Source organism: Coturnix japonica, chromosome 7 (genome assembly GCF_001577835.2).
Source record: "Coturnix japonica isolate 7356 chromosome 7, Coturnix japonica 2.1, whole genome shotgun sequence".
In the NCBI taxonomy this organism is placed as follows: Eukaryota; Metazoa; Chordata; class Aves; order Galliformes; family Phasianidae; genus Coturnix; species Coturnix japonica.
The window spans coordinates 7,737,154-7,752,623 of NC_029522.1; the positions used below are offsets into that span (position 1 = coordinate 7,737,154).

At 39.1% G+C, this 15,470-nt stretch overlaps 1 protein-coding gene across 3 annotated transcripts in view; it reads left to right on the forward strand.

The window, feature by feature from the left end:
• Positions 1-477: 477 nt before the first annotated feature.
• The window catches only part of SPAG16 (sperm associated antigen 16), a 332,745-nt gene continuing 317,752 nt past the window's right edge, over positions 478-15,470 (forward strand). For 2 of the 3 annotated variants that reach the window (XM_015867952.2, XM_032445972.1), the window contains exons 1-5: positions 479-598; positions 2,317-2,363; positions 3,083-3,181; positions 7,025-7,152; positions 12,136-12,273. In XM_015867952.2, coding sequence (XP_015723438.1) covers positions 541-598; positions 2,317-2,363; positions 3,083-3,181; positions 7,025-7,152; positions 12,136-12,273 — 470 coding nt within the window. In that variant the 5' untranslated portion in view covers positions 479-540. Of the gene's footprint in view, positions 599-2,316; positions 2,364-3,082; positions 3,182-7,024; positions 7,153-12,135; positions 12,274-15,470 lie in introns of all 3 variants that reach the window. The other variant, XM_015867953.2, reaches the window with a different exon arrangement.

Consider the following 15,470-nt stretch of genomic DNA (forward strand, 5'->3'; position numbering starts at 1 on the left):
TGTCTGAATGCAGAATGACTACAGAGAGCTCCGCCATTAGTAACAGCCTCCTAGGAGTTTCCATTATACTTGGAAATCAGTCAAATGCTATTTATTCTCACCGTCACCGATTTGCTCTTTGCTTTTAGCTGTAATTTATATCAATTCCATTCTCGATGCTCGGTTATGCTCATATCTTTGCTTATTCTTATCAAGTAAGAGCACTGAGATCTGCTCAGCACTCTTGTATGGGATGCTTCCTTCACAAGTGAATCCCATGGAAAACGCACGGTTGTGCTCCTAGATAGGAAGGAATTCGTCCCTTGAGGAGGAGACAGAAGCAGGTTTTTCTCCCATTAAAGTAAACAGGGCACTTCCCAGTCAGAAAGTTCGCAGCAAGAAGCCGGTAGGAGCCCCCCTGAGGAACCGCAGCACCTCCCGCCCTGCATTGCCGCGCCTCAGCCCGCCTCGCTCCCGGCGGGTGAGGAACTAAATGGGCAGCAAACGCCGCCTCCTCTCGCGATAGCCCTGCAGCCCTGGTAACGGTTTGCAAGCACAGCCATGGAGGAGCAGGACGAGGAGGAGGCGTCGGGCTCCGAGGTGTCCGTGTGCCTGCAGAGTATCCTTCCCCTCACCTGAGGCGGGGCAGGCTGTGGGGTTCCTCGTCCCCTTGGGGCGGGTGGGGGCTGGAGCCGCTCACCTCATGGAGCTGGGAGGAAAAGCGCGGTAATGTTATCCCCCTGTAGGGCTAAAAACGTATAAAGCCTTTTCTTGCCTCCTGTGTCTTAATGTTGGTGGTAAAACACCAAAGGTGACCCCGAGCAGGAGCCCATTTCCTTGCTGAACATGTGGTGGGTTTTAGCAGGCTGTGTCCAGAATCTAGAACCTTCTGTTTGCTGTGGCTTTATGCAGAACAAAATGGGTTCGGGTCCTTCTCAAAATGGGTTTTGCTTAGAAGATCTGAACTCTGGTTGTGTTGCTGGGCTAGTCCGGTTCTGTCCTTTCCACAGTAACAGTGCTTAGCTGTGAGCTGCCAGTTTCACACAGCACTAAGGGTCAGGTAATCCTTAGTTCATCGGGCACTGTCAATATCTGAGTTCTCTTGCTAGAATTAGGATGTAAGCCCATTAAAAAAGATTAAAAAAAAAATCCTCAAGTGCAAAGATTAGCTTCTGTGAGCTTGTGCCTCAGTTTCTATCTGGTTAAAAACACCTGTCTCCATGCCGTGTGCTGTGTTCCACATCTGCAGTAATTAGGGAAGAAATCATGAGGGCATGTCTGTTACAGGTGTTTGCCTTTACAAACCTAAGCCTAGGTAGGAGGTTCTTAAGAAGCATTCATGCCAGCTTGCTGTTTATGTGTACTGTTTTTGTTGAAAGCATGTGGTGTCATTGTGCAGTTTCAGGTACACAGATGTGCTTTGACTTGATTACTGAAAGTGAGGTCTATATTCATGCAGTTTTCACTCTTTTTTGGTTTGTTTAGGAAGGAGAATGATGCCTTTCTAACTGTTACCTTAAGACTCACATCTTTTCAAACCAGAGGTGGTTTTTCTTTCTGGGATGAAGCATGTGAGCCTTCCAGATGGTTACAGTACGACTGATGGCTTGTGTGCTGTGGTGCTCAGATCTTGAATCCAGATGGTACTTTTGCATATGCTGCGCTGCACAAACTGCAGCAAAAAGGTATATATACACACATATATATATATACACTTGTTAGTTTTAGTTGAAGACTTCAGATTTGGTAAGTGGTATTAAGCTCTAATCATGGCTTTTTTCTTCCCAATTTTATTTCGTTTCCTTTTGTAAAAAGAAGTTACCATTTAAAATAGCTGTGTGCGAAGCAGTGAATTGCCCGCTGTTCTTCAGAAGTTAATTTCTAGTTTATTTACGTGGGTCATTTGTAAGCTAAGCGATTTCCTAGGGAAACAGCAGTGCGTCTTACAGAAAACATTGTTGTTATACTTCTAGAAGCTGTGAGGCTGGTGGATGAGATGTTTATTTTAGTTTAGTTTTACACCATTTGTTATTGTAATGAAAAGCCTGACTGAAGCGTTTGGGGGAACTGTAAATAATTTGCAATGGATTTTTACCATTGCAGAGCTCACTTATCTTTGTATTATGGATGTGCTGTGATTACTATTTAAGGCGCTTGCATGTGGATGATGCAGTATTTGCTGTTTGATCTCAGATGTTCAGTTTGGAACCCATCTATGTTTGGTGTGGGTAAGAGCAGGGGTGAGGGTGCTCATCACAGCCTGGTTTTCCTTTGGTGTTTTTTCAGATTCTAACAGGTCACATGCATTAAATGTTTCAGCCTTAACAAAGCCTGCAGAAATTACTATCACAGACTACTCTGAGGATGATTATCAGTACGAAGAGGTAATTTGCTAAATTGCTTATCTTACGTGATCTCTGTAGTATTCATGTTTGATTCTTTTGTTTTACTTCAACATAAAAGTACCCTAGGAGGAGCAGTGAACCTCCTTTTCTGAACTTTGATGATATCTTTAGCGGTCGAGAGAAGATTTGGGTGAGCTTTTCTTAGGCATTTTATTTCAAAATTAAGTATTAAAAAGATGGGGGTATTTCCATTTCAGCTTCTTGTTAATGCATAGAATGATAGAACTGCTTGAGTTGGTGGGGACCCTTAGAGGCCATCTAGTCCAACTCCCCTGCGATGAACAGGGAAACTTATATTTAGCTCAGGATGCTCAGAATTCTCTGGGACAACAGAGGCTAAGGAAAATCCCCTCTAATTTCACTGAGGAGTCCCTAAAAATGATTATGTGAACTTCAACCTCTTGCAATTGCAGTACCCAGAAAAAGCTTACTGTATATCAGCCCTCACTACTGTCTAATCCCTGAACTCTGGGATGAGGTTCCTGAGGCCTCAAGAAGGGCATCATTTCACACAAAACTCAGAGTTTATTTCAGCCTGACCTTCAGTGTCTCCAAGGATGGGAAACAACGTGTAATCAGGGCAAAATATTTTTAATGGGAATTGGATTGTTTTCAGTAGTGATAGTAGAGGTAGAGGCGGTTGTGTTTGGAAGGATTCATAAAACACTGATACTGGTGCTCTAAATCCTTTCCTTTAGGTGTCAGCAGATGATGAATTTAGTCTTCAGGAAGGTGATGAAGACCTGTCTGAGGCTCTGCAGGCTATACAAGAGCAGGCTGAAGATGCTCGTATTTTAGTAAGTGTTTTATGACAAATCAATAGGACTGTCTGTAATTTAGCTGGTATTATTAGGTTAAAAAGTACACATCATCACTCATTTGGCTTATGAGATATTTTGTGGAACAGATTACATTTCATAGGTGTTTGTAGGACTGAATGTATCACAATGGGTAATTATAACCAGTTACCTGTGTGCCGTCTTCTTTTACCTTGCAAACAAGGTCATATTTCAAATATATAATTTGTTTTAAAACATTAATAAAATCAATTAGGTTTTGTTTTATTATGTGAGTAGAAAGAATGAGAATGTGATCCTTCACACAGGAAAGCAACTGCTTGCACTTAACACCCACAGAAATGAGTGCCTAAATACTTGGCTGAAGAAGGTTGTTTCTATATTAAGAATGATTCTGCTACATTGTGTTAAATCAGAAAATTATCATAGAATGAAAGCATGGCCTGGGTTGGAAAGGACCACAGTGATCATCCAGTTTCACCCCCCCAGCTATGTGCAGGGTCACCAGCCAGCAGCCCAGGCTGCCCAGAGCCACATCCAGCCTGGCCTTGAATGCCTGCAGGGATGGGGCATCCACAGCCTCCTTGGACAACCTGTGCCAGTGTGTCACCACCCTCTGGGTGAAAAACTTCCTTCTAAGGTCCAACCTAAATTTCCCCTGTCTCAGTTTCAAACCATTCCCCCTTGTTCTGTCATGGTCCACCCTTGTAAACAGCTGTTAAAGACGTTTCTTGTACACACTGTAAGAAAAAGGTCAAGTGTAACCAGGAAAATCTAAGAAAAATCCTTATTTTCAAACTTCCTTCCGAAGTAATTAGCACTAATTAGTAAATGAAGGAGAGCAAACATGAGCAAATGAGATGATGCATTTTACCATTTAAAAAAACATTAAAATATTGGTGTGTATGGATTAAAGCTGTCTCTGCAGGGGATATTAAGGTGATTTTTTCCCACCTCTCCTGGGTTTGTGCCTGGGCGCAGTGGAACTGTTGGGCTTTTGAGGAGTTTGGGGCTCCCTCACCCTCGAGCTGTCGTTTGTAGTGTGTATCTTTGTGTCTGGATCCTCAGGGAGAGATGATGCAGATGGAGCCCTCATCTCTAAATGCCATTTCCCCCCCAGCTGATACAAAATGGAGCTCTGTAGGCCAAGACATGATTTGCATAGGAGTGACTGTACTTACTGTTTCTGTTCCATTTGTCCTTTTCTGTCACAACTCGTGATTCATTTGTTTCTGTTCTCCTTGCTCTAAGACATCATAAAGTTATATCAAGTGTTTTGAAAAATAAGTATCAGAATATTTTGCATATTAAAGGATGTTTTCAGCTGGTAGAGAACCTAAGAAAAGGTTACAGAACTTCCAGAAAATCACACAGATGAAAGAAAGCAGAGCAAATTACTTTCTTTATTAGACAGAGCTTCTGCACTTGCATTCTAAGACCTTTATTTTTTAGTATCCCGGGTGGTAACCTGAAGTCACATTGCCATCATTAACCTTCTGTTTTGCTGTTTAAGTTTGATTATTTTGTTAGATCTTGTTAAAAGTCTTCAAATCTTTTTTTTTGTGCCTGCACAAAAAAACACTCGGAGTTTTAGAGAAACGTTCCAGCTTGTTTTCCAGGGAAATCATTTGTTTATCTGATGTTAAAAAGCAAAAAGTCCTCCAAGTTTTTGTGGAAATCTATAGGGTTAAGCACTTGGTGGTTAAGTTGTTGGTCAAGTGTGCAATCCTTATGCCCAGAGTCTTTTGAGGATTTAATTTCAAAGAGTAGTATTTAATTGAGAACAAATAACAGTAGCTACTGTTGGGTGTCTGTTTGGCCCCCATTTCTAAAGAGGTAAATATACACACAAGTGGTTAGCCTGATATTGCTTGTGAGGGCTGCAAAGGAGCTGGTTCTTTCCCTCTGCATTCCTGAAGCCCTCTTCCAATAGCGTACAAATAGACTGCACTTCTTTTTCCCTTTGCTGGTCTCTGCTCAGTTCCTGAACTGATTCTCAGTGCTAGTAGCTAGCTAATAAATTATCCTCTGCACAGATGAAATGGATTCCTCTCATATTTCCATTTATTAAAGGGATCAAGCTGTTATTTCTTCCGAAGACTGGCTTTATAGACGTGCTTGGGAAACTAGAAGGAATGATATTAAACATAGACATCAGACTTAGAATAAAGGAAGAAAAGCAAGAGTACAACTGCCATGTCTGCAGATGTACTCTTTAGTTCACATATTGCCACAATTAGAAAATAGACCTGTCTAATATACTGTCTTTCCAGTAATGAAGATACGCTAAGTATTGTGTTTTACTTGGTATATTGTAGTATCCCTACTATTGCCTTGATCTTGCACATCCACTTTTTCTGTCTGTTAGGCAGGTTGCCTGAATGAAACACTTTGTTTCATGGAAAATGGCAATGAGATCATCCAGTGTAGAGAATGCTGCGTGTTTTTATTTTAGCAGGAGAAATGCTTTTATCTCCAGGTAATTTATGCAGTCATGTTGATGGAGCACTTCCTCCCCTCCTTCTTCTTTGACCTTGATGGCTGCAGGGCTGTGTCTCCCATTTCTCACTCCTCTCTCCAGCTGCTGTTGTGCAGCAGTTTTTCCCTTCCTGAAATCTGCTCTCCTGGGGGGCGCACCCAGCATCACTTAGAGTTGAGTCTGGCCAATGGTGAGTCCCTTTGGGAGCAGCTGGAGCTGGCTCTGATATGATGTGGGGCAGTACTGGGCCCTGCTCTCAGGGTGCATTCTGCAGCCCTGTTTCTACCAAAACTTCACCATGTAAACCCCATACGTGGTCCCACTAAGGACAGGAGTAAACTGCAAGGGTGTGGGATTGTCACAGTTGCTTAGGCTAGATAGATGTTGAGCTCAGGTTTTGTTCTTTCTCATTTTACAAGGGGGACATTTAATTTTACCCACTGTGAGGTTGCCTAAACACATTTAGGTATGTCAGGTAACTGCCAAGTTGCAGTAGTCTCCTTTCCTTCACCTGATAAACTTTAAATGGCTTTGGGAGAGGAACTTTCAGACTTTATTGAAACCCCTCTGAATAGGCTTAATACCAAGCTATACACTGACTTGGTTGAATGCAGTTAACTGAAGAAGTAGATATTACAACAGTAAGGTCTGAAAGGCATTTTTCCTCTTGTAAAATCTCAGTTTTGTTTTGATTTAGCTTTTGGCAGCTGGCCTTGACCCATCAGTTGACCTTATCTTAGTAGCTTTATCTTGATAGTGGCACTGGAGGATCCTTGGTGTCCCATCTGCCTTCTTCTAACACTTGTAGGGAAATTGTCTGACGCTTCATTGTCTGCATATGCATGTTGGGAAGAAAAGGAAAAACTGGTCTTTGTGGGGCTTCAGAATAAAGATGTCTCATTATGAAGATGGCAGCTCTTTCAGTCTTTCCGTTGTGTGCATCATTATGGTAAAATGTCTTACTTTTTTTATGTTATCTACCAAAGAATGCAGCTGTGCAAGGTGGAGCACTGATTTCCTCATGGGTAGTTTTGCAGGTTGCCAAAGGGACATGAAGACTAACATTTCCTCTCTGCTCAGTGGCAGTAAAACGTCCGTTAGTTCAAATAGTTTTAGACCCTTATCACTTTATGCCAGGTTCAGAGTACTTGCTTAAATCAGGTCATTTTTTACGTAGTTCCCATAACCTTGCATAAATCTTGATGCTAGAAGGTATTACATCATTGATTGCAGATTTGATAAGCAAAGAGAAGTGAGGCATTCAACTGTACTCCAATAGATCTGTGACTTGGGATGACTTCAGAAATAGTGTTAACTACATTTCTCTTACAGGTTTAATAAAAAATACAATATTCTAATTTCAGGCTTCCAAACCAGTTCTGACTTCAGAGAAATCAGTGTCTGAAGTACCTGAAGCGATGGATGACTTCTTCTGCAATTTTCTGGTCAGTCTGGGTATGTCCAGAACCCTTGACTGCTTCCAAACTGAATGGTAAGACATTTTAAATAACAGCATAATAGGGCATAGTAGGAATAATAGGAAGTGGAGCTCAGGTATTTCAGGGTGTATTTCCAGTAAACTTTCAGGCTGAGTCCCAGATGTGTAGTGTTTTACTGAACGAATAAATATATTAGGTGAAAATAATTGTTTTTAGGACAGATTTTCCCAAAAGGTGAATCCAGGGAGCTGCTGAACAGGTAGCTTTGAAGGTGTCTCTGCATTTCACCTAACTCCAGGTGTTTGCAAGCCTGTAGTGATTGGAGCCTTGGGTCTCTTTTGTGACCAGGGAACTTAAATACCTCATTTGCAATGTACTGTTTAAATACACTCACATCTCCATGGACTACCGAAGAAGACAGAAAACCAGCTGCAGTCCAGAGGTTGTTAATTGATGAAATAAATCCAGTGCAAAATGACCAGCGTTTCATTTCAGTGGTGCTGAGATGTACTGTGCTTCTGCTATTTTCTTGCTTTCCATAACCTGGGTGCTTACTGAGTGCTTCGTAGTGTGTTGTAGTACTAAGTCTGTTTTACTTGTTTTGCATGATTTTGGATGTTTTTCACAGACCTTGTATTTTAAGGTAGAATAAACACACTTTGCATGACTTGGTAAGTCAGTCGGCTTTCTTATGTTCATTAATTTCAGTGTCACCTAAATGATCCTTAGAGCAGGAGCAGCCAAAGGGCTGATACGAGTAGTGTAAGTTTAAAAATGTTTAGTATTTTTTATGGGAAAAGGTAATTAATACTGGGTGGATGTAAATAATGACCCTTTGTGAAACTACAGCTTCCTTTGGAGCATTTACTGTCTGAATTTATATCAGTGGCAGAATTCAAATTGCTCTTTAACAGGGCAAGAGCAGGTTTTAGCAGGCTCTGTCTTGTAAATCCTTAGGTGTACATGCAGTTTTTGTTCCTCTATGAGTAGTATGTTTAATTTCAATGGTGTTACAAATAAGCTCAGTGTGTCAGGATACGATCCTACTGTATAGCAACTGGCTGCATTAATGCCTTATTTCAAAACCTTCCTTCCTGTTGGTTTGAGATAGATAATTTACAATATTAATGAAAGTGAGAGCAGATTAGTGTACTCAGGTTCCTCATTATGTATTGGGACGACTCTCTTGGTCTCATGCTGTGGTGATCAAGTACTAATGGAATTTCAAATGAGAAATTAATTAACGTAGAGAAAATTTATCAGAAGGGCTGCTTTGAAATAATTGTCTGTCTAAGATCTAAAGGTCACTTAAATTGAAGCAAATTATCTGTTTATTTCAGTGTTTGAAAAAACATTTTGGTATGCTGTCCAGCTATATAAGATGTCATGAATGTTTTATTTTAAGGCAAACTCGTTATTTCTTTGATGTCAAGAAAAAACTTCCAACATTCTCAGTGATTTTCTTCGATTAAGAATTTTTTGCACATTTGTTTTCTTCCAACTGTACTTTAAAGAAATTAAAATTAGAGTTAACATTAAATTATATTTCCTAAAAATAATATAAGGTTTTTATTCCTTTGACATACAAGAATTTATAGTGCTTTTGTTGCTTGTGAATTACACTGGATTGACAGCTCTGCAATATGAAGTGCGTGAGCTGATCAGCTGTGAATTGATGGATCCCACAGTCTATAGTTTCTAATCCCAGGGAGCTCTCTGCTGCTGGCAGCCTGGTACCAGTCTGACAAGCAGATGAGCCATTTGCTGCTCACACACAGCATGAAGCTATCACTGCCTTCAGTGAGTAAACTCATTTGACAGGTTATCTCCAAGTGCTTTAGAGACCTGGAGATGTTTCACTTGGGAATAAAATGAACCCCGCAGGCTAATTACAGAAACAGGATTTGAAAATTCTTTTCTTTGCATGTGGTTAAAGTTGTGAATAAACTTACATGATCATACAAGGTGAAAAGCTATCTGATTCTTTAGTATATCTTTCAAGGGTTGTCTGGGTCATGCATAACAGAGCATTTGAAGCAAAGCTGCCTGTCCTCCCTGAGTATATGGGTAGATTCATTCATATCCATTTTCCTCTACCAGAAAAGGTGTTAGGTTATGATCCTCCACGTCATAACTGCCTGAAGACAGTGGAAGCAATCTGCTTATTTCAGACTGACCTGAGTTTCTTCTGTTGTGGGTCCTCCTTTGCCTCAAAGTCTTACAGTTCTGTTAATGTACATTGTGCCCCAGCCTCATAAACCCTGAGAGAAATTGGGCTTATTAGTTCTGGAACAGCATCACACTAAAGCAGACTCAGGTTTTTTTATTAGAGCTGGTGGAGAATACCCACATGGCTTCAAGTTTGCTTGCAAAACCCAAGTGGACATCCATATTGTTTTGCTCGTACGTCCATATTGTCTTGCTCTTGGTGCTAGTTGTCATGCAGAGTGACTGTCTACAAAGATGAGAATAAAAATCAGTTGTTCCCAGCTTTTCCTTTATTCCCTTCTTGAGGTCATTCAGAAGAATCAGTTCTGGTTCTCAGCTTGAGCTTCTTTATGATTGAGACGTGTCCCTATATAAATGTCAGCTTGGATTTATAGGGCACTTGCAAGTGCAGTAAGTGAATATACTTTGCATATTTAGGATCAGGAGCAAATAAAAGTATTTCCTGATACTGTTTGTATACACTAGTTATGCATTCTGTTTGTAACTTCTCACTTAATCACAGAAGCATAAATTTATATTTATTTAATTGGTCTCCTGCTGCAGGAGAGGAAAATTTAGATCCTCTTTGTCTTAATCTAGTTTTGCACAAGTCACTTGCCTACAGAGAAAGCGTAACATGATCATATGAATTTTCTACTTATATGCCACAATAATAGATTGGAAGAATACACTGGGGCTTTGTTTTTTGTGCTCATTTTTTTATTAGCCTTCTGTTGAAACTGCTGAAGAGGTTATCAGTTAAAATGATAATTTTCTGTAAGAAATTCTTGTAAGAGCTGAAACTTGAAATTGTAGTCCCTGAATGCATCTCTAGGTGAGTTATCCCTTGATACAAGATTATCCTCAGCTGTCTATCAGTTAGTTTAATTGCATGGCCTGTCTGCAACCTGATTGCTTTAGAACTCTTAGGAGCTTGAATTCAGTGTAATTGATGAAGTAGTAATGTATTATTGTAAGTCAGTCTGCTCTGGGCTTTGATTGTAAGATCATAGTTGGCCATCTGTTCCTGTGGTTTCCAAATTCTTAGTTAATTGTAAATGGCGATTCAAGAATTACAACTCATTTGTTCTGAAAACCTTAGAAAAATGCTCATGTGTGCACAGAACTAATTTCATTTTGCGTCACAGTTCCTTTCTATAATGGAATGAAGTGAGAGCAACAACTAATTGGCAGTCAGTTAGGCATGCAGGGGCTGTCTGAGTTTTACAGGGCTGGCTTGATGAAATGAAATCTCACACTGCAGTCTTGTTCTGTAGTTTTCTATTCCACTTCTTCTGCATGCCCCAAAACCTTCATTTCTGGGAGGGCTCTTATATGAGAGTGAGTTTATCAGCATTAATTGTATTTCATTAAAATTAGCTTTCAGAAATTTTAGCTCATCTGGAGGCTGACTCCATCTGTTATCTGCCTCTGACATGTCCTCGTGTACAAAGTTGGTATTTTTCATGAAGTGCAGTTGGAGCATTCAGTGAAGAAATTTTCCTGGCAAACACAGGAGTCCATAGATTTATGATCTGTGGTAATGAGGAGTGCCCTTCAATATTTTTGGTAGGAATCGTATCTGCGCATCAGTCAGTGCTCATAAAATAAATGAGCTTCCTTCTTGGCGTTTGAAGTCTGTTGCTACTGTAATTTGCTTAAGAAAACAAAGTGAAGAAGCTATTCTGCTTTGGACAGATTCAGTTTAATCTTTCAAAATCCTTATGTCTTTTGGTGTCAAATGTGAACGACAGCTTAATCTGTAGGAACAGGCGTTTCTACAGCTACCCATAGAATTCAGAGAAGCAGCTGACTAAAGGAAGTCATGTGGATACAGGAGTTTCTAACATTCCCCTTGATTTTTTGAAGGGTCTCAGGTAACAGTTGCTTACTAAGTAAGGGTCCCCTGTTCTGTAGATCTTCTTGTTTCTGCTGCGTGGTTTATTGATGGAGGAATGCTGTGCTTACTGACTGCTCTGCTTCCTCTCAAAAGGCAAATAATGTTCAAATCGTTCCTTTTTGAGAGTTTCTACACAGAGCATCTTCCAGCTGCACTCGATATGAGCAGGGATAAAGTCTGTATGTTTGGTTTTCATCTGATAAGAACTACTGGTAGTTTTGTTGAACCTGTGCGGAGCTGATACCGTGGCTGCACAGTGTCTTTATCTTCAGTGTGTCTGTTGAACTTTGTACTAGCTCAAGGTCTCACCCTTCCTTCTTTCAGGACAGAAGCAAACAAAGAAATAAATGTTTCGTACTATTAACTGGATTTCAGAAGAATGTCTGCAGCGTGTGCATGCATGGAAGTATCTTACGATTGTATATATGTGCTTGAACCTTGGTATGTTTTGGAATACTTGGACGGATCCTCATCGCTTACAATCATTCCTTGAACAAGTGTAGTTCTGCAGAACTTTTTTTGTGATGACATTCACCTTTTTGCTGAACCCTTTCTAACATTACTGTTTTCTTTTTTTTTTGTATAGAAGTTACTTAGATAATTCCTGTTGCTCCTCATTTAAATGTCTTTAAATTTAGACTAAAATTAATGATGTCAGAGTTTGTCTTTTTATTGCCTCTTGGATTCTTCTTATCTTGTTTGGTTGATGTCCTTTCAAAAGATGAACATTAGTAGAAGGTACTGACCTGTGACTGAACGGCCTGAATCCCACTGGTGTGCTAATTGCTGATGATTATAAAAGAGGAAAATGCCTTCAGTTAGGAAATACCCACATATTTATAATTTATTCAAATGCTGACAAGAGAGGGGAAACACCAGTGAGGTGAAAGATGGAAAACGTGGAATGAAATCTTCCATCTTCTCCTAGGTATGAACTTGTGGAGAGAGGTGCGTTCACAGCCAAAGACATTGGGTTGGTGCCAACTGTGTACACCTGCAACCAGCAACTGAAGGCTGAGAACATGCGTTTGAGGGAAGATTTGGACAACTATAAACGTGCTGCTAAGTATGTTATTTGGTTTAATGAAACTTTTGATATACAGTAGTAAATGACCAGAGAAAGGAAATCCAAGTGCTTAATGGGAGGAATAAATTTGTGTTCATTATACTGGCTGCTCATATTTATGTTTCTAGGTGACAATTACAATTAAAGCTTAATTTTTTTTTCCTGTATTCTTTTGGAAACCAAAATCTTGATTTTGTTTTATCTTTCCTGGGCTATAGAACATAATTTTCAAGATGCAGTGATGAGAATTAATTAATAGAAAGAATCCAAAGGTTATAATCTTTAGAAGTAGGAAGTAAATTTTAGTACATATTATGTAGTAAAATACTATAAATTAGAGCTACTACAAAATGTCAGCATAGTAAAAAATATTTACTCTCTTTATAAAGAAAGTAAAAAATCAATCACTTTGGTCTTAGCAGTATGTCAGTATAAATAACCTTCATTGATTACACTTATGTGCAAATTACAGTAGGTGATGTTAGAAGTCAAAGATACAAGAGAGTTAAAGTATCTAGTATCTTGTATAGTGAAGATGCAGTCTTTTCTGAAGGAAGGTCCATCTGCATGTGTTCTTTGGGAACTAACCCTAAAAGATAATATCACTCTTCACTTTGATTTTTCCTACTGCTTAATTTCAAAAGATGGGCCTGTAGTAACCATATAAGCAACAACCACAAATAAGACTGTCAGCCAAACAAAGAAACCCTCCATCTTTCTGGGTTTCCTCTAGATTGGTCAAGGTATTTGTTTTCATTAAGACTGCTCTTCTGTATGAAAAATGGCTACTTAGATCTTAAATAGTCATTATCACCAGCAGTGATTATGGTCAAATTATTTTCCAGTGATAACAATTTATTACCTTTTAATTAGAAAAATGAGTTGACTGTTGTTTAATAGCATGTAAACAGCTTTAATAATGATAAAGTCTAATTGTGCACCATCATTCAGACTGGAAGATGGACCCTGTATAAAACACTTCTTTATTTTCTTCTGTGATTTCTTTCGACATTTGTTTTGAGTGCTGTGTGTCTCCTGTGTACATCAGAGGGCAAGGAGCTCTCACAAACACAGTAGAAGACAGCAGTACAAAATCTAGCCCTTCTGAAACATATTATTGTTAGTAGATCCCTTGTCTTTAAGCTAAACCTTGGTTGTGACACCTGGTTCTAACTCCTTTTATTGAGGTGTTTAGTGAGGTTTTACTTGTTCGTCCATTCAATAACCAGAGTCAGTACCTTTGCTATGATGAAGCTAGTATTTGTTAGGAGCCTAAATTACCTAGAGGACAATTTGGGTTTTCAGGTATTGTGAGAAAGAACTCTTCAACTTGCATTCACATCAGGATACCTAAGGGCTCTGAGGAAATGCTGATTTGACTGGCTAGAATATAATGATTTCTTATCAAAGAAAGACTCATATTTTGCTACGTGGAGTGCTCAGAAAGCTTTTGTGGTGAGAATGCAGTGCTGTGAAGCATATTTGAAGATAGCTTTAATCACATTCAGTATTTCTGAGCTTGCTTCTCTTGACAGTCTTCAGTTGAAAAGAGAGTGTTAGGGACTGAAAACAGTATGGGGGCCCAGGTTTAATGGCTGTAAACCAATTCCCTTCTGCAATAGTGTTTAACAATTGGCAGAAGGGTGTTTAGATAAATTTGGGTATATTAATACATTATTTACATGACTGCATGACAAGCAGCGAGCAACTAGAGTGGATTGCAGTCTGTTGGTTGTGTTTCACTGTGGCTTTTCATTGTTTATAGGGAAAATGACAACTGACCTCATTGACTGTACACAGCAAGTGTTTAATAGATTGTCCAATATTTGAAATCTTATAGAAATATAACAAAATTCCTCAGATGTATATATTAAAAGAAATAAATCAGCCATTCCCTTAAAGTTTAGATCTGCTAGTAATGTTGAAATAAATTAATAAAAACAGATGTATTCTGGTAGAAATAGGTTTGTTGTGTGACAATAGTTAAAACATGCCAAAGTATACCCTGTTTAGTTTTATCTTGAAGGCCACAGCTGATTTCTGATCCTTTGATAAGGGATGCTATCTGCTCTAATATTTCTCTAACTGTAGGCTAGATATTCTTCCTAATACACATGAAACACCTGAAAACATTCTCTGGAGACTGTCGGCTCTTAATGTAAACCAGTTTAATTCATTGTCTTCAGTGATGATGCTTCATTCGAGGATACTATGTTATAGTTACACTTTTTGGTTGTGAGCTGAATAATGGATTATGATTTCATAACCACATTAAACTCTGGCTCTCTCATTTTAAGTGCCTTGATAGTTTCCTACGACCAGATCCTTTTCTTGTTTCTGTGTTTGAATGTGTAGGTAGACAACATGATGTGAAATTGACTATAAGACTGCATTAATCACATGGACCGCTGTGGTATAAATGCTTTAAACTTTTAGGGATTTATTTAATAGATGGAATGAAAATTGTATAGGATCTAAGTCAGAGCATTTTCTAAGTACACAAATAGCAATTATTTGAAGCTTTTTTCAGGGTAGCTTTCTACCCTGATTTTTGGAAACATGCTCACAAGCATTTACTGCAGTTACAGACAGTATAATGGTTATAAGCAGAACAGCCTAGGGAAATGTATTGATTATTGCTATTCCTGCTATCACCAGCAATAAAATCAGTTGATCTCCTCCTCACTGACACAATTTTAACAATCCTGCATTTGTTTATTCATTTACACCATAAAAAATACAAGATTTCATTTTTTGTGTTGTGCACCGTATCTAAACAGAGCTGTTTAGTTATGTGGTAATTCTAAGGTTCTTGATGCTAGATAGATGAAATAAAAGCAGGAGGGCATGTGCTTTCTAATGTTCTCTTCATTTTGATCAGTCTTCCTGAAGCTACAAATTTCAGCATCTTGGAGAATTGACTTCCACGGGAGTTGGAACAGGGCATGAAACTTACCTTTGGAAATCCTTACTTGGTTTTATTGAGCTCTGTCCTCTTCTGCCATTTTTAAACTATTTGAGAAGAGTTTAAGTGGGGAGACACGCAGTCTCTGACATTTATTGTAACCAAGCCATCTGCTTAGCTTAGAAGGGTTTTGCATTCAGGGTCTAATGGCAAGTCAGATTTTATGTGAGTGGTATTATGATGGAGGCGTTTCACAGGACTATACTAAAATCAGTGATGATTCACTTACCTC